General features: G+C 39.1%; 1 protein-coding gene across 1 annotated transcript; it reads right to left on the bottom strand.

Annotated features, from left to right (window-relative positions):
• Positions 1 to 13,887: 13,887 nt before the first annotated feature.
• LOC103424832 (NAC domain-containing protein 89-like) lies at positions 13,888 to 18,220 on the bottom strand. The gene is made up of 4 exons (XM_008362927.4): positions 17,863 to 18,220; positions 15,888 to 16,141; positions 15,206 to 15,490; positions 13,888 to 14,348 (listed from the first exon to the last, which is right to left on the bottom strand). The coding sequence occupies exons 1-4, from the start codon at positions 18,044 to 18,046 to the stop codon at positions 13,935 to 13,937; spliced, it is 1,137 nt and encodes a 378-aa protein (XP_008361149.1). The 5' UTR covers positions 18,047 to 18,220; the 3' UTR covers positions 13,888 to 13,934.

Genomic DNA, 18,220 nt, shown 5'->3' with positions numbered 1-18,220 from the left:
CGAAAACTCAATATCATTTTGCTTTTTTTTTTTTTTTTTTTGAACTTTGAGGGAGGGAACGATGGTTTTACTGTTGTTATTTCAAATGGAAACTCAAGAGCCACCCCAAGGGCAAATACTCACTTTAAACAACACCGATATTATCTTTAATTTAATAAATATCATCTACATAATCTGTCAAGTGTGAGGATTTATACACAATGCCTTGATGGAGGGAATGATGGTTTGGAGAGGCCCTTTTATATACACACGATACTAAACACATGAAAAACTTTAAATTAAAACAAAACAAAATATTCAAATTGTAAAGGCTTAATTGAATTATTAGTCTCGTGGTGATATGATAGTTGAAAGATAGTCTTTGTCTATAATTAATGGAGAGTTAATGAAATTATCAACTTTGGACCTAAATCCTAACAAACTTCACCGTATGAGCTTAAATCTTAGTTTTTCTTTTTACCACATAAGCTATCTTCCAACTACCCTATCACCACGTAAACTAATAATCCAATTAGGCCAATTCTATAAATAGTTGGTAGTTGCTCCCATTTTCATTGATGGGTCATAAAGTTCAAATTTTACCCACAGTACTCTAAAATTTTATCGATTTATACTTTTTTCTACTTTTTGGTTTTTTTTTAATGTCTAATTCTCTATTAAATTGATGAGTTATCTTGTTAATTTGGTGAAAATGCGAATCACATGTTAGTTCATATAAGAGTCTCAAGATCACCAAGTTATTTAGGGCTAGGCACGCGCCAGGTCAGACCCAAAGTTGGAGGAACCGAACCCTACTCGTTTTAAAATGTAAAGGACGGGTTGGGTAGATTTTGAGTTTGGGAACCGGACCTAACCTGGCCCGTTTCAAATGGGCGGGTTCACGGGTCCAATTACTTTTTGTTTTTCTTCCGTTATTGGGCATACTGCCAGTTTGTTTCTTTCTCCTTTTCACATCATCTTCATTCTCTCTCTCTACTCTTCCCCACTCCCAAATGAAAAACTGAAGCAACAATCACCATTTCCCTACAACAGCATCACCTGAGCCTTTGCCACCATCGATGTCTTTGACTTCAATCGTCTCTATGTCTGCAACTTTAGTCGTCTCTGTGTTTGCAACTTCAATCGGCCTCAACGCCGCCGCTTCACGATTTGGTGACAGTCTCCAACTTTTCCTAATCTTCGGCTCCTTCACATTTACTTGTATTTAGTTCGTCGGATTTAATGGTTTCTCGACTTGCAGGTGTTGAGAGGTGACTGATCTACGATATTGTCAACGTATTGGACTTGAGACTTAGGAGAGAATGAGAATGAGTCGATGAGGCTTTCGAGTTGGGAACTGAAAAGGCTGATTAAGGAAGGTTGGGAAGATGGGGTTTGTGGACTAGAAGTCGTTTTGGTGAATCGGTGATTGTCTGGGTTCGGTGATGTCGTCGAGGAAGGGAGTGGGAAAAGATGAGCTGAGTAAGAGTCTGTGAGATAAGGGAGAGGCTAGGTCACTTGGAGAAACAAATTGAAAGAAAAAATAGGATAAGGGTTTTCAGTTTCCCTATATGAAGGTTTAATGATGATGGGTGATGGACGGAGTTGATGATGACGACGGCGGACAGAGCTGGGACAATGAGTTTGGGTGGTCAGCAGCCGAGTGGGAGTCTGTTTTAAGTCCAGGAAGGAAAGTGGATAATGGATTAGGGTAAGAGAATTGCTAATGGACCTGGTTGTTATAGTTAGAAACGGGCCGTCCGGGGCCCCATTATTCCAAATCCTAGGACTCGGCCCACCCCTTAAATGACATCGGCCTACCTCGCCCCACCTTGTTTATTCTCTAAAATATTTGAAACCGGCCGTACCCATCCTGAACCTAGTCTACCCACCCCGACCCACGGTTCCTCTACCCGTTTGCCACCTTTAACGTTATCAACTCAATGAATTATTAGACAATTAATAAGGCTGAAGGCACAAATTCATACAATTTCAATACCTTTAGGGCGTGTTTGTTTGACCTTCTTAGGGGTCATTAGACTAAACTAGATTAAATGTTTGTCCAATCCAGTGTTGTCCACACTGGACTAGTTTTAATGAGACTAAAAGGGACTCGCCCCGACTGAAAACTTCGCTAGACGTTCTTAGCGAGGCCCCTCAATTTCGAGCAGATTGCTAGTCCCGTTCTTTCCCCCACCACTAATCCATCGTTGTCTCCCTTCTCCTTCGCCCCTTCGCCCTCTTCCTTCTCCTTCGTACCTTCACCCCTTCGCCCACTCCCTTTGGCCTTCACTATCTTACCCAAAAGCCTAAACCCAGACCTCAAACAAAAACTGAAAAACAATCCACTAACTCCCTTCCTTTCTTCTTCATTCAATTCACTCTCTCTCTTTCTCTCAGCAAAATCGCCATGGTTGTGGCTTTCGAGCACCGCACACCAGCTGCACAATCCTTTACCGCAATCTCAGCCCACGAATCTTGAGCATTCACGGAGCAATCTTCGCCCTTCCGAATCCACCACCGCTAAATCCTCACTCTCCTCCCCCGTCATCTCTGAACCAGTACGAGCTCGATAAGATCGCCGCCTTTGCTAAAAACTGGTGAGAGCTTCTCTTTTTTTAGATTATAGTTTTCAATTTCTCCACTTGAATTTGATTTTGTTGTGGTATGATTGTGAATTCATGACCAATGAGAAAGAAATTCATTACCAAATGAATGAAAATATAGTCATTTGTTGATTGTGTATTCAATTGATCAATGGGTATGTGCAAAAGGGTGATTTGGAAAGTGCCCAAGAGGTGTTTGATGAAATGTCCGAGAGAACTTGACTAAGTTTGGCTGAGGCTTGCTAAGTGGGAATGAGGCTGAATTTTGAGTTAAATTATTTTGATTGTGATTGTGACTAGGGTTGAATAATTTTTTTGTGGAATCAATTTTTTTAGGCTTCCAGGAAAGTATGGTCAATTGATGTTGCTTGCATCATAATTGTTCTGTGTATTTTTATTTTTGCCAGAATTTGAAACTGAGATTTAAGTGTAATATGTTGTTTGAATTTGGAACGTTGAAAGTTGTGTTTAGTTGTTAAGAAATTACTTGGAGTACTCCTATTGTTGGAAAAGCTAAAAATGGGCATCTATAGGGAGCGTTGGATAAATATATCATGATGAAAATTGTTGGAGTTAGGCATGATAAGGTCAAATTTGGTTGAAATTTTGATGTTGGTTGATATAGCATGTGTTATTTTTTATTTTTTTTCATTATCTAGCTTCTTAGTCCAACACTGCACCAAACGCTTCACTAAGTTAGTCCAGCTTAGTCTATTCTAAACCAGTCCAGCTTAGTCCTTGAAGTTAGTCCAGTCCAAGATAGTCCGGTGTTGTTTGGGCTCGCTAGATAGAAGTAGCTGGGATTGGCTTAACTTTTGTCCTAGTCCCTTGTTTGACATTGTTGAAGGATTAGCTTGGCTTCACTGCTAATACCGTCTGAAAGGTCCAAATTACCAATCCTTAACAATCCCGTGCTTCCCCATCACCACCACGACCTCTCCCTCCAACTCTCAATCCCCTCCCAATTCTTTCTCCCCATACTTCACCGGAACCCTGTGCATTCCCAGTATCTTGCCTTCGCACCCTCCCCTTCCTTTTTCTCAATGGCAACAGTGAACTATGAGAGATAAAAGAGAGATCAAGGTGGATTCTATTTAAGAAATCAGAAGCAAATCTACAATGATTGCGATTTGATCGAAGTCGGAATCGAAATCGGAGAGTATGAGGAAGCAGACTTAGCAATCAAATATTGATTTTTTTTTTTTTTTTGCGGAAGCTCTTTCTTAGAGAGTTGACAATCAAGCAACCCATTTGATGCAAACTTGTTAGAAGAATTCAATAGCCTTGATTGGGTCTTTGAATCCTTTGTTCCCTTTGCGAAAGGTAGTACAGAAAAAAAGTTAGTTTGAAACTCCGTGTGAGAGATAAGAGGTGGGCACTAAGCAAGGATAACGATGAGCAAAGATGACGATGATGGCTTGGGATAATGTTTTTGTTTTAAGAAGGAAAAAAAATTGTTGGTTTAAAAATTTGTTAGTCTTTTGTTAAAAAAATAAAAAATAAAAAATTGTTAGTCTATGACTTAGTTTGGTACTGCACCAAACGCTTTATGATTTTTATCCAGCTTAGTCCAAGCCAAGCCAGTCCAGTTTAGCCCTAAAGTTAGTCAAGTTCGAGATAGTCCGGTGCAACAAACGAATCCCTAGGGTGCAAAATGATAAAATTAAAAATTTGTGGCCCATTTTGAAAATCACCTAAAATTTGAAGTTATAAAATGTAGTTGCCATTTTTGTTAATATAATGATGTATTTACGCTAAGAAGTAGGATAATAAATTAGTAAAGAACTTGTTGTCTATAAAATTCAAACTTAAAACATCTCATTTACTATTATTTACAATTTAAAAAAAAACCTTTAATGAAAATGGCCTAACAAAAATAATTTTTATAAAAACACATAATGATTTTTTTTTTCAATTATAAGAACTAGAAACATGCCACTTAGAGTTGGTTTGGGATCTATAAAAAAAAAAAAAGTTGGTTTCGGATTGTGGTGCTTTAATAAAAAAAGCTTATTAAAAAAATCTAGAACATTAAATGTCTTTGGTAAAACATAAAAAAAAAAATGTTTTTTTAAACTGCTATCAATGAATGTAGAAAATCATAGAAAAGCAAACGTCGAGTCTATCATACTTCTAAAAAAATGTTTTTTTTTAAAGCATAGTAGTCAATGTTCATTTAATGAACTTTTCAAATGGCAAGTATACCCCCACATGTTTTACGAAATTACAATCTTTGCCCCTACATCATTGTCTTTGACAATTATTATACCACATTTAATATTATATCATTTTTAGTCATTTAACATATTTAGAGCAACTTATATCAAAGTTTATCAAACACTCGGACACTATTTTTTTTTTATTAAAAAACACTTTTACAAACAAGGTTTACCAAACACTTAACAACTTTATCTTACAGCTGCTATTCTCACATCACAGCAGAAGCAATTTTTTTTTTTTAAAAGCATAACAATACCAAACTACCCCAACTTGCTCTAACCCTTGGAGTAAAACTCAAATTTTAGGTTCTAAACTTATCTCAATTTGCTCCAACTCTTGGGGCAAATATGAGTTAAAACCAAAACTCATTTCTGGGGCAAATTTAGCCCATGATTCCCCCAGGGTTAGTGGCGCTGGCCCACCATATATGTATATTTCTTTTAGTTTTATATTAATAAATTCATTGAATCTAACTGTTAAGATCTAATTTGATCAAATCCAACGATAAAAAAAAAAGAATATCTAACAGTCCAAATTTAAATCCAACAGCTAAAGTAATTGAAAAAACATATTTTATGTGTTTCATATTGTGATAGCCCGTCCCAAATTATTTTTATCGACAATGTGAAATGTCTATTTTGCCCTTGGACATTGAGATGTGTTGTGTATGACATGCTTTTAGAGGTGGACCAATATTTTAAGTTCCTAAGTTTTTGGACTCAATTAGAAGTTAGACTTTTGTTGGTTTTGGTTGGTGACAAGCTGGACCACACCCTCACACACACACACACCACTCTTGTGTACCTTCTCTCTCAGATTTTCTTGCCATTTTCGTACAACCTGTACGGACAACCCTCAAAACCCTTTCAAACATCACGGATCGAGGTTGTGAATGGTGTTTTTGGACTCCTTGCAAGCTTAGGTTTCGAATGGTGGTGGTGGTTGGACGTGAAAACCTCGGAAACCTTTGAAACCAAAATTCCTGAATTGGGTTACTGTTTATGCAGTCGTGATCATGGACTTTTCTCCGAGTTTTAAGGTTCTAAGGAGTTTTAGGACGTCTTCACGAAGCTCGGGGAAGAAAGTTGGAGTGTTTTGGACGTTGGGAAGCTTAGTTTGACAAGTTTCAAATTTTGGCCGGATTATCGAGGTTTCTCCGGCGAGATCCCATGGATTTCAAGGCTTGAAAGTGGTGTTGATGCACAAAATCAAAGGTCTTGGAACAACGTAAATCCGACCGTGAATCTACATGAAATGTAAATAACACAAGATGTATCATGGTTCACCCCAAGGTTTGGGCTACGTCCACACTAATTGTATTATATTTCTCTGTTGAAGAGGGAGAGAGAGAGCTTAGAGCTTAGGGGGTTTGAGGAGGCTTAAGGTTTGTGAGGGTGAGGAGGCCCTTTTATAGAATAAGGGCTCCTCCCCTAATTACATATTTGCCCATTCCTTTATTACATAATTACATTTAAGTCCTCCGAGTATTTATACGAGGTCTAAATACGAGGCCCTAAATATGGTATAAACAGTAGTCCCCCAAGTCTTCAGTCAAGAGAGTCTTTTGGCTGGAGACTTGAAATTTAGTCCATGTGTGAGCCGAAGTAACTAGATGCTGTCTTGAACTGATGCTCGATGTGAGGCAGTGCTCAATCTGAAATGACGCTTAACTAGAAGTAGTACACGCTGCGAGGCTGCTCGGCTCATGGCTCATGTTGCCTTGGTTGGCTCGGCTTACGGCGTTTGAAGGTGAGGGAGTCCCTTTTATAGAATAAGGGCTCGTTCCTCAATACATGAATGATGGGCTAGAGTTGATGCTCTCTAATGATGGTGAGGAAGTCCCTTTTATAGAATAAGGGCTCGTTCCTCAATACATGAATGATGGGCTAGAGTTGATGCTCTCTAATGATGGTGAGGAAGTCCCTTTTATAGAATAAGGGCTCGTTCCTCAATACATAAATGATAGGCTAGAGTTGATGCTCGCGGCGAGGCGGTTGCTCAGTAGGCGGCGATGCTCTCTAATGGTGGTGAGGGAGTCCATTTTATATAATAAAGGCTCGCTCCTCAATACATAAGTGATGGGTTAGGAGTGATGCTCGCGGCGAGGCGGTTGCTCAGCTGGCGGCGTTGCTCTCTAATGATGGTGAGGGAGTCTCTTTTATAAAATAAGGGCTCGCTCATCAGTACATGAACAATGGGTGATCTCTAATGAAAGTGAGGGAGTCTCTTTTATAGAATAAGGGCTCGCTCCTCAATACATAAGTAATGGGCTAAGTCCCCCAAGTACTTTTCATTAGGCCCAGTTGAGGCCCAATATATGGTACATGATGTAGTCCCCCAAGTCTTCGGTCAATAGAGTCTGTTGGCTGGAGACTTCAAATTGAATCCATGTATGGGCCGAAGTGACGGTTGTTTGAAGGCGGTATTTGTATACCCTGCACTGAAGCTTTGTAGGTGAAGCTTTGCAGGTGAAGCTTTGAAGCTAAAGCTCTGTAAATGACGCTTTTGAAGCTAAAGCTCTGTAAATGAAGCTTTTGAAGCTGATTGACATGAGTGATGCTCATGAATGTTTATGTTGATTGACATGAGTGATGCTCATGGATGTTGTCATGAGTGATGCTCATGAATGTTAGCATGAGTGATGCTCATGAATGTTAGCATGAGTGATGCTCATGAATGTTGACATGAATGATGGTCATGAATGTTTATGTATGATTGTCATGAGTGATGCTAATGAATGTTTATGTATGAATGACATGAGTAATGCTCATGTATAATTTGGAGTACTAGGCGTATTTTTGATCACCTGGTTGGTGGCATGAAGGAGAGTACGAGTTATACATTTCATCACCTGGTTGGTGGCATGAATGGCTAGTTGCCAAATTAGAGTACAGGGTTGTACATCTCATCACCTGGTTGGTGGCATGAATGGCTAGTTGCCAAATGATATTAGAGTATGGGTTGTACATTTCATCACCTGGTTAGTGGTAATAGTGGCGGGTTGCCGAATAATTGTGGAGTACTAGGCGTACTTTTGGTCACCTGGTTGGTGATAATAGTGGCAGGTTGCCGAATAATTGTTGAGTACTGGGCGTACTTTTGATCGCCTGGTTGGAGCTATTTTGGGCTTATGGGCCTTCGCCCTCCACACAACATTCCAGCCCATTTATTTTGGGCTTTGCCGTTTTTTTTTATTTTTATTTTTTATGATGGGGTTTATACATATTACCCTCTGATGGGGTTTATACAAATGTCTCTGAAAAAATAAATTATAGCATACATCTGTCAAAAAAGTAAATCACATCATTCTGGTGGGGTGTTTATTCCTTACTTTTACTTTCTGCTTTTGCTTTCTCTTTTGCCTTTTCTTTTCGCTTTAACATCGTGGTGTCGTCTGTGAAGAGTGGGAACATGCATGATGAAAGTTGGTAGGCATCTTCTGCGTTGTCATCGTGCCATGTTGATTCCCTTAATCAACTTAGAGCTTGGGCTGCTGTGCATTAGTGGGTAGCCATGCTTTTTTTTTTTTTTTTGCTTTCTCTTTTGTTTCTGTTTCTTGCATGTGGGCGGTCGAAGCTAGAGCCCTCCTCCTCATTAGTACCTCCAACACCAACTTAGCATCTTAAATTCTTTGGAAAACCATCAGAGTATTCAGTGGTGGGGTTGTTCTGTGTCTATGTGCTCCAAATCATCTTTAACGACAGAATCTGGGTGCCCGAACTAGAAGATTTTTGTCCGCTGTAATTGTTTTTGGGTGAACCGAAACAGATACGATTAGGCACCTCATCCACGAGGACAGGTACCCTCATTACCTCCGTGAATGGCTTCCTCCTACATTCCTCCGGCGATAAACTTGTCTACGACGCGCATCTTGAAAAACCCATGTTACCCTTACTCCTTTCTTGCTCCAAACCGAAGGATTCATTCACTGTTATTGAGATTTCTAGCGAAATCTCTCGCATAGGAACCTGAATATCGGGTTGTACCGGCGCCCTGCAGAGTGGACAATTGGACTGCGACTGAAACCAAGTGTCAATACAGTTGATATGGAAGGCTTGGTTGCACTTGGGCAGTAGACGGCCTTGGTCTCGAGGAGGGAGGTGAGAGAGCGATGGTTGGGACGATGTCGTTGGTGGCGACTACAATGGAAGAAGCAGCGGACGTAGCTGTGAAAGCAAGCGATGGTGAAGACTACGACGAAGAGAATGACGACTGAGCAGAGCATGATCTTGCCGTTCAAAGCGTAGTTGGTAGGTTTGTGGGTGTCTATATCCATGGAGTATTCAAGGTATAAAGAGAGCTCATCCCCTTGAACTGCCGTCTTCTGAACAACCCCGTGTGCCATATGCATCTCCTGTTTGCCTGGCGAAGTGTAAATCCTTAACAGCGCTCCGGCAATCCCTTTAGAGACTCTGTGATCGTTTTAGGCTTGATCTTGAGGAGCATATCGAACAACGACTACCACTTTTGCAACTGCCTGAGCTCCTTCAGCAGAGGCGGCTCCTTCTGATCGGATTTTCTACTGTTCTTCTTCACCAACGTGCTAAAAACGCAGATCTCTGATCCAAGTACATAAAATACGTGCGAACAAATGTGTCGGAGGCCCATATTTTGCTGGGCTTAGAATGTTTATCGCAGAGGTCGGAGAGGTCGAACGGCAGCTGCCCGATCTTTTGGACGGAGAGGATTTTGCAGCAAAAAATGTCGTGCATGAGCATTATGCCTTTGAGGGCGACGACCCCAGAGCGAGTTTTTTCCATGCGCGTGGAGAGTGCGTAAAGGAGGGGCTTGTGGTAGAGCAGAGAGGTGTGGACCCATTGGTACACCCTGTGGAAATTCTTGTAATCGACGGTGGTCTCGTCGTGGCTGGTGGCTTCGATGATGATGGCTTCCAAATCAGGGTTGCGGAGCGACGTTCACCGTGAGATGACGGCCACCTAGATCCTGTTCCGGTCTTTGATTAGCCTGGCATCCTTTTTCCAGAGATCTCTCAAAGCTCACACCTTTATTGCGACCTTTTGAATCAAGAAAGAAACTAAGTAGATTACAAAAAGATATCTCTGGGAATATTCTATTTCCGAAGAAAGAAGGCAAGGTAAGTGCTGGAGTTGAGTTGGAGCTTGTAGGGGTACTGGGTGTCGTGAATGGAATGATGGATGTTGGGTTGTTTAGTTCCTGAGTTTCTGTGGATTCACAGTGGAGATGAAAAATTGAAAAAGAATCGACACAACTTTTCGTATCGATTCCCACAGACGGCGCCAAATGTTGATGCACAAAACCGGAGGTCTTGGAACAACATAAATCCGACCATGAATCTGCATGAAATGTAAATAACACAAGATGTATTGTGGTTCACCCCAAGGTTTGGGCTACGTCCACACTGATTGTATTATATTTCTCTGTTGAAGAGGGAGAGAGAGAGCTAAAGCTTAGGGGGTTTGAGGAGGCTTAGGGTTTGTGAGGGTGAGGAGGCCCTTTTATAGAATAAGGGCTCCTCCCCTAATTATATATTTGCGCATTCCTTTATTACATAATTACATTTAAGTCCTCCGAGTATTTATACGAGGTCTAAATATGAGGCCCTAAATATGGTATAAACAAGTGGTAAGAATGTGTTCTACTCACTCTAAGCTTCATTTTGAGACAAATTTCATGGATTTTGGTGTAAAAATGAGTGAGAAATGAAGGTTTGAATATTTTCTAGAAGCCGGCGACGGTCTCCGACGAACCAAGGAAGACGAAGGAGAATATTTCATCAAGTCTGACGGAATATTCTAAAGGCGTCAAGTAACGCCGTTAACTTTGATTAAGGTTTTAACGAAATATTCTTAACGGCCGTTAGGCTCAGTTAGGGTTTGGCCGCTTGTGGAGGCGCGTCTAGCCGTGCCTTGGCTGGCGCGTGGGTCGTCCAAATTTAAAAAAAAAAATGGGGATGTTCATGAGGTTGAGTAGATCACGTTGGTATATTCAAACACCCCATTTGAGCAATGTATGAGAAGTTATTAGCTAGTTTTGTTTATGTGCTTTAAATTAACGTTTATATAGTTGTTTCGCATATAGGTGAGACCTATCCTCAAGACGAGCGTAGTCAATCGAGGCTTGGGGGTTACGACCCTTCCACATACCAGTGAGTGAGCTTTTGGTTTTCCGTATATACCTATATACTTGAGATTTTTACCAAAAAATCGATTTAAATGAATTTATGTTTAGAAATGTCATGCATATTGATTTATACGTAGATCATTGAATTGATATAGTATGCATAAATGTGATTTGACGTTGTGGAAGATCAGGTAAGTACCAGGTGAGTTGTAGATTGTTTATGTAAATTGATGATTATGTGAGATGTGTTGAGAGTTCATAAACTTGCACCCCGGTGTTAGTGCTCCTGCCATGGTTAGGGCACAGTCCTTCACGTAATGTTCACCTCCCGCACCATACGCTCACCTTGGATCCAAGTTAGGTGCACAGGCTTGTCGTACTGACCACTATAGGTGGTTCCGACTCGTAGGTGACCCGCGATTATTCGTACAGTCTTCACGTGATCGTAGCATTAGAGCGTATTTATTTACACCCAGTCCTGTCGTACATACCACTTTAGGTGGTTCCGACTCATGTGCATGCATGATTTATGAGCTAGGAGTTCATTGATTTATTTTACTTGAGTTACTTATTCTGTCATATTGAGATATTTGGCATGACATAAATGATTAAAGCTTGTTGAGAATGGTTTTGAGATTTGAATATATTCTATTTTCTGGGATTATACAGGTTTTACGGCGAGGGGTTAGAACATTTGAGAAATGAAATGGTTTTGAAAAGATTTGTTTTTGCCCACTCGTACTTTCTGTTTTGCGCCCCTCCAGGTTCTAGGTAGGAGTTATTGTTGGTGGCTTACGAGGATTTCCGGAGGTTCTGACAGATTTCACAAATGTAGGATCACCTTTGGGTATTGTATAATTAGTACTTGTCATGTCGGACTGCACTTAGGCTACTTATACTCTGGTTGTGTATTTCACACTTAATCTTGCACTAGCACCACCTTTTCTTAGCTAGTATTGCTGGTAACTTGGTTTGTAGTTATTCGTATTTCCTTATATCTCTATTGCTTCCGCAATGTGCACATGGCTACGTCATCCTCACGTGACGGCCAACATGCCTCGATCTAGGTCGGGGTGTGTCACATATTCTTTCGTAGTATTCCACGAGTTTCATGGTGTCGGTTTAGTGATTTTTCAATATTTATCGAAATTTAAATATTTTTAGGTTAAATGTTCACAAAATTAAATTAAGATCGTCTGCATAATTTTTTTTAAAAGTTACTTTAAGAAAAAAATTATCCTAAATTCATTCTTTAATAATTTCGGGCTAAAAAGTAAACCATAAGACCATCTCCAACCCTTGGGCTAAAACCTAAAAGTTTTAGCCCATAAAATTTAGGTGTTAGCCTAGAAACAGCTTTTCAGCTCCAACCTTTCAGGCCTAAATTTTTTAGCCTAAGATTATTAAAGAATAAATTTAGGCTAATTTTTTTTTTAAATTTATGTACACTATCCTAATTTAATTTTATGAACATTTTAACCTAAAAATATCTAAATTTCAATAAATATTGAAAATCACTAAATTTTGGTGAATTTTGAGTTAAATAATTTTTTTTTTTAGTCGTTGGATTTTTTTTTTACGATTAGATTTGATTATACTTGATATCAGCCTTTGAATTCAATATATCCTGGGAGACATGCCCATGTGGGTGGGGTCCCGCTGGTGGTGTCCACGCCATTTTCTGGGCTAAATCTTGGGGGGAATTTGGCTTTATTTGACTTTTAGCTTTTAGCCTACTCATTTAGCATGGGTTCAGTTGGGTTTTTTGGGGGGGGGGGAATAAAACCTAAAAAATAGCATTTAGCCCAGGGTTGGAGGAGAATTTTTTTTTTTGGATTAAAACCTAAATTTTCTGGGTCAAATATTTTAGGTTATAACCCAAGGGTTGGAGATGGTCTAAGTACTACGGTTTAATAGTATTCCTCTTCAGTTGTAAGTGAAAGGTTTTAGGCTCGATTCTCGCCAAAGGCGAATTTGAACCACATTATTGCTAGTTCATTATGAGGCTTATCTTCAACCCTTGGAGTAAAACCTAAATTTTTTTGTCTAGAAACAATTTTTCTGCTCCAACCTTTTTAGCCTAAAATTTTAACCCCAAATTATTAAAGTATGAATTTAGGCTTTTTTTTTATTTAAAATTTACTGTTTTTTTTTTAAATTATGTAGACTATCCTAAATTAATTTTATGAACATTTTAATCTAAAAATATTTAAATTCCGATAAATATTGAAAAATCACTAAATCGACACATGAAACTCATGAAACACTATGGAAGAGTTTGAATGTGGGATTTAAATTTGGGTGAATTTTGAGTTAAATTTTTTTAGCCATTGAATTTAAATTTGAACCGTTAGATTTTTTTTTTACCGTTAGATTTAATTATATTCGATCTCAGTTATTAGATTTAATAAATATATAAATATAAAACTAAAAAAAAAGTTTGAATGTGGATCGTTGGATCAACCAATGGCCAATTTGATTATGGCTGCATGATCACACAAAGAGCCGTTAGGTTCATCACTTCCATCAGACAACCAAAAGACAAGCCCGCGTGGGTGGGCCATGAAAGTTGAGCAGCCTAGCTTGTGCGGGTCTGGGCTGGGCGAGTCCAATCCACTTTCCCTATTTCACTCTCACATGTGGGCTTTACCATTAATTTGGACTCTTCGCATTCTTCTCTACGTACACACGTATGTATTTCATTTGGACGTTCAGAACAATTGAGAGTCCAAATTTCGAATTAGGGACCAGAGGATAAATGGAAAATTTTCATGGATTGAAAGAAGAAAAAATGTTCATCCAAGGGCTTATATATATTTTTCTACCAATTTTTTTGTTTTATTTTAACAAACAATATTATCTACACCAATGAGGAGGTTGCAAACTTGGCAACGTCATGGATCAAACGGCCGAAGCCTTCTATCGTTACCCGTTAACTCTTACTCAAAACATTCAACACAGATCAATCAACACCAGGTCCTAGAAAAGAAGTCATAACATTTTATGGCAGCAAGCTTATACAAAGACTTACATGTGATGTTTTTGACTTGCCAGGATCTTTCCAAGGACAGCAGAAACAGAACCAGCAACGTCAGGAAAACAAAAATTGGATACAAACACAGCCAGCAATACCAGAAAAACAAAAAGTACGTATATCAACGCATGTCGATCGTCCATCCTATTCACTAAAGCTTTTGGCTGTGACTCTGCACGAAACTTTTCCTTTCTCTTTCTCAAAGAGATTCTTCGGTTTGAAGTACCTTGGAAAGGAACTGCTTGCAACGAAGTGGCTTGCATATGTTGTTGAGATTGATGTTCAGCCTCTGAGTTGTTGGCAACAACTGGCATCATACGGGCAGCAGGCACAAAAGATTCATCTAGGTTGATGTTGATTATATCATCGTTCAGTATCTCCGCATAGAAGTCTTCATCATAAGAACCCTGCAATTTGTAATTAAAAAAGGATCAAGATTCATGGGCTGGACACACAATCGACTACCATATAGAAATAGACTTCAAAACCACCATCAGTTATGCATGGCTTCTTGGACGCTTGGACCCCGTGATAATTTCTCAAAGAATAATAAGTATGGTAAAAACAGAACAACAAAGTATTGTTCAGGATCCTAAGACGACTGAAGACTTCTTATATAAAGACATTTGATTAATCACTTATTATATAACGACTGAACACTTGTTGGAGGTGGTCACTGGTCACCGCCATCCCTTTAGATCCCTTCCCATAGGTCGTACCCAGTGCACAAGGCTCCCGCTTTACGCAGCGTCTGGGAGAGGTGAATGTCGGCTAGCCTTACCCCCATTTATGGAGAGGCTGCTCCCAAGTCTCGAACCCGAGACCTACCGCTCATGGGCGAAGGCACTTGCCATCGCACCAAGTGCAACCTCTCCCTTTAGATCCCTTCCCATAACCACTAAATAATATTTTATGTCAGTTCGGGGATTAGAAGACACTAATTTAGCGGCTTTGGTAACTACCTGAAACACAACTCCCTCTGTAACAATCATCTGTCAGAAAACTAGCCGTTGGCCGTACTTATTAGTATGGACCCATTGGTAAGCTCATTAAATTAAAGAATGCACTAAAAAGTTGCACAGACCAGATAGAGGAACATGATACCCGCTATATGGTGTTTATTTTTATTTTTTTCCTTTTCCTGTAAAATGATACTCGGTGTATGTTAGATTCTAACATTGTAGGTGGTGCTGCAGAGTTAATCTCAGCTAAGATGACAGAAAAATTAACAAAAAGAAAGAAGGATAAGATAAAACAAACCCACCTTCTGGTGGCCAGTAGAGTCTGCCTGCACAGCATCTGTTACAAGTTTTTGGTAGGAGTCGGATGCAGAATCAATTTGCTCAATAGACTGAGAATCATGACTGCTAGTAGACTTTTTCGAAGAGCATTCAACTGCCTTATCCCCTTGGTCATTACCAATTTCAGAGACGGCACTTTCACCCTTGTGCATAGTTGATAAAGGACCTTGACCTGAAGAACCTCGGTTTGTGGTGTCATTCAAATGAAACTCACTGTTCTTCCGAAGGCGGCAAACAACCATAGAATCCTGCAGATACAAGCAGGCAGAATATATAAGCGAAAAGAAATCAGAAAGTGCAGATATATATATAATGCATAAGTGAATGTGAAGATGTAAGCAGAAATTATTTTCAATATAACTCACATAGCAAGTAAATATTCTTGAACCAATTCAAGATGATCAAGCAGGTCGGATGTCTCTGGCTAAATATTCACTTCTGATAACGTTCACTTTAAAATAACAAACTAGAAGGAATATGAAGCCTCTGATAAGGTATTACTACAGAGACGGCAATTATATTGGAAGATAGAGTGAGGAAACGGTAATTAATTTAATATTCCATTTCCCAGAAGAATATACATATGGTGATAGTTCAAACCAAATAACTAACAAAATATATTGAACTAATAATGAAAAAAGTCACCTGGGATTTATCATTCATGCAGTACTCGTGCATAATCCATTCTGTCCTTTCCCCTTTTGGTGCACGTCCTACATGGAACACAAGTGTCCTCTTTGTACCAATAACATTAGAACCTGACTTTACGTTACGTTCCTTTCCTGTGGCTTTCCAATAACCGAATTCTGTCGCCCTCCTACTTTGTGAACCATTTGGGTACTTTCTTCCTCGTGGAGAAAAGAAGAACCATTCATTGTCCGATTGAATGATAGATTTAGCTAGTAACACATACACAATGTCAAACCCAGCAAAAGACTATTTGTTTGCACAGAGAATTTAACCAGTTTAGGCTTGTGAAATAACCACACATAAAACAAACAAATATTATAGGTGGTGTGAATCAGGCACCATATTATGCAAATTATAACCAGAAATAACCAACATAGGTCTCCATGATTAAATTTCTGGAAGCAAATAGAATTCAAGTTATTTCAGCCTTTCAAGTAAAGGGTGCTATTTCTCGGACACACTGTAGGAGGAAATTTATAGGGTAAGCGCAATTCTATAGTGTATTGAGAGAAAAATGGGTGCAGGAATTCCAATAATCTTATTGTGCATAGAACTGCATCGATTTTCAAATTTTGCAATGCAAGACTTGATCCTAGGAAATAGTTTCTTTTAACAGAGTAATTAATTACTTAAATAATTTCCAACCTTCTGTAACCATAAAAGAACTATCGTCTCAAACAGAGATTCAAAACTAAATTTTTTATAAATCCGCATTCTATACTCTTCCTGATTAACGCCAATTGACTCCAAACCATACAAATACACTACTCTATCAATTTGACCTCTTTCTGGTCAGCTCGTCAGTTAAATCAAGTCTTCATCTCTATTGGCTTCTAACTAGACAAAAACCTATACTTCAATATTCCAATTCCAATCCAAAGAAAGTGCAACAAAGATATTTCCAGTATCTGCCCCTTTCATTTACAAAATTTATTAGAGGATAGGCCAAAACATATGTATAAACTCAACACGTTCCTTCAGTTCAACACATCCTGCATGTTGAGAGACATACAGATGTAAACGTATATGTGCAGCCACTCTACTTTGTACCTTACAAACTTAAAAATAGGCGGGGGACGAGAATTAGAGTGCGACCACGTGCATGTTTGTGTTTACTCATTTTAGGAATGTGACTAGTTTACCACGAGAAACTATTGCACGCTAGCTCCATCTCTTTTTCTTTCACATAAAAAGAATCCTAAACATAGAATCCCCTCCATTCATACTAAAAGGAATTTGGGAGCATCGAAATATGCTTCGCTTTCTCATTTTGTTAAAGAACTATTTACAATTTATTCAAAGCTATCAATTTCACATGAATAACATCCTAATAACTAACAGAGAACTGAGAACCCGTAGTTGTGTAATCTCATGGTTCAAAGGTTCAGACCTAATCTATATAGGAGTGAGACCTATGCAGTTCCACAGCCCGGCTTAAAATGAAAAGAGGCCTGTGGACTGATCATTTAGCAGGGTTCTTAGTCCTCTGCATAACAATTAGAGTAAGAGTAATGCTAGGGAGACCAAATTTTTAAAACCAAATGAGCGTAGTTGTAGATGATTGAATTATTAATTAAGTGTCGATTAATGTGCTTGTTTCTCATTTGGTTTGCAATTATCGTATCGATATGCAAGAACTACAAACCAACATCGAATATAAGAGAAATGAAAAGGACATCTCTTTCATATTTTCCATGACAAAAACATTGACTAAATCCAATTCAACGCTGTCGCTGTCAGCACACAAACGCAAAACACCATAAAACAAATATCATTCGTAATCAGTGCTTCCTTAATCTTTCCGAATAATGGCTATTAAAAGTAAAAGCCCAACAAACAATACTCAATTCCTAAAAATTCGAAGAAGAAAAATTAAAACTTTCAGAAAAATAAAGTGGAGAACTAAAAAGATGAGTAAAACCCAACAAACCTGGCAAGTCCCAGGGCTCGAAGTTGCAGATATCAACCTCGGAGATGACCTCCACCGTCCTCCCGGGTGGCGGTCCCTCCAGCTTGTTCTTAAGGTAGTAGGAAATCAATTCCTCGTCGGTCGGTGAAAATCTAAACCCCGGAAACATCGAAAAGACCGCTAGAGAAAACTGAGCGTCACCCATCTCTTCTTTCTTTGTCTTTGTCTCTCTGCTGTTTGTTTTCACACAGAGAGAGATATATATATATGAAAATTAATAGGGTTTAACAGAGAGAGTTGGGTTTGGGTTCTGTGCTTTGCTTTTTCTTGCCGTTTTCTTCTTTACTTTTGCGTGTCCAGGTTGGTTTGTTTGAGAGAG

Source organism: Malus domestica, chromosome 03 (assembly GCF_042453785.1).
Source record: "Malus domestica chromosome 03, GDT2T_hap1".
Classification (NCBI taxonomy): domain Eukaryota; kingdom Viridiplantae; phylum Streptophyta; class Magnoliopsida; order Rosales; family Rosaceae; genus Malus; species Malus domestica.
This window is presented reverse-complemented; position numbering and strand designations above follow the sequence as displayed.